General features: G+C 54.0%; 1 protein-coding gene across 1 annotated transcript in view; it reads left to right on the plus strand.

Moving 5' to 3' along the window:
- Positions 1 to 28: 28 nt before the first annotated feature.
- Positions 29 to 315, plus strand: part of EMH_0027160 (uncharacterized protein) — a gene marked incomplete at both ends in the record, with an annotated part of 1655 nt that continues 1368 nt past the window's right edge. The window contains one exon of the mRNA XM_013493993.1: positions 29 to 313. Within this exon, the coding sequence (XP_013349447.1) occupies positions 29 to 313 (285 nt within the window). The remainder of the gene's footprint in view (positions 314 to 315) is intronic.

The raw sequence follows: 315 nt of genomic DNA on the forward strand, positions 1-315 counted from the left end.
GCGTGAAGAGCAAACAGGGGTTGTATTGATGGCGTGGCGAGCAGAAGAAATAAAAAGAAGAAAAAAAAAATTATTTGTTGCTGCTGAGGAGGAGGATTCTGACGGAGAACAAAAGATAGATAGAGCCATCAGCTGCAACATTCCTGCTGCTGCTGCTGCTGCTGCTGCTGGTGCTGCTGGTGCTGCTGGTGCTGGAGCTGATGCTGCTGCTGCAGCAGCAGGGGGAGAAGCAACAGCTGCATCGACGTCTACAGCAGCAGCACCAGCAGCAGCAGCAGCAGCAGCAGCAGCAGCAGCAGCAGGAGACGAGCAGCA

Source organism: Eimeria mitis, genomic scaffold (assembly GCF_000499745.2).
Source record: "Eimeria mitis Houghton genomic scaffold, Emh_scaff1001, whole genome shotgun sequence".
NCBI classification, from domain to species: domain Eukaryota; phylum Apicomplexa; class Conoidasida; order Eucoccidiorida; family Eimeriidae; genus Eimeria; species Eimeria mitis.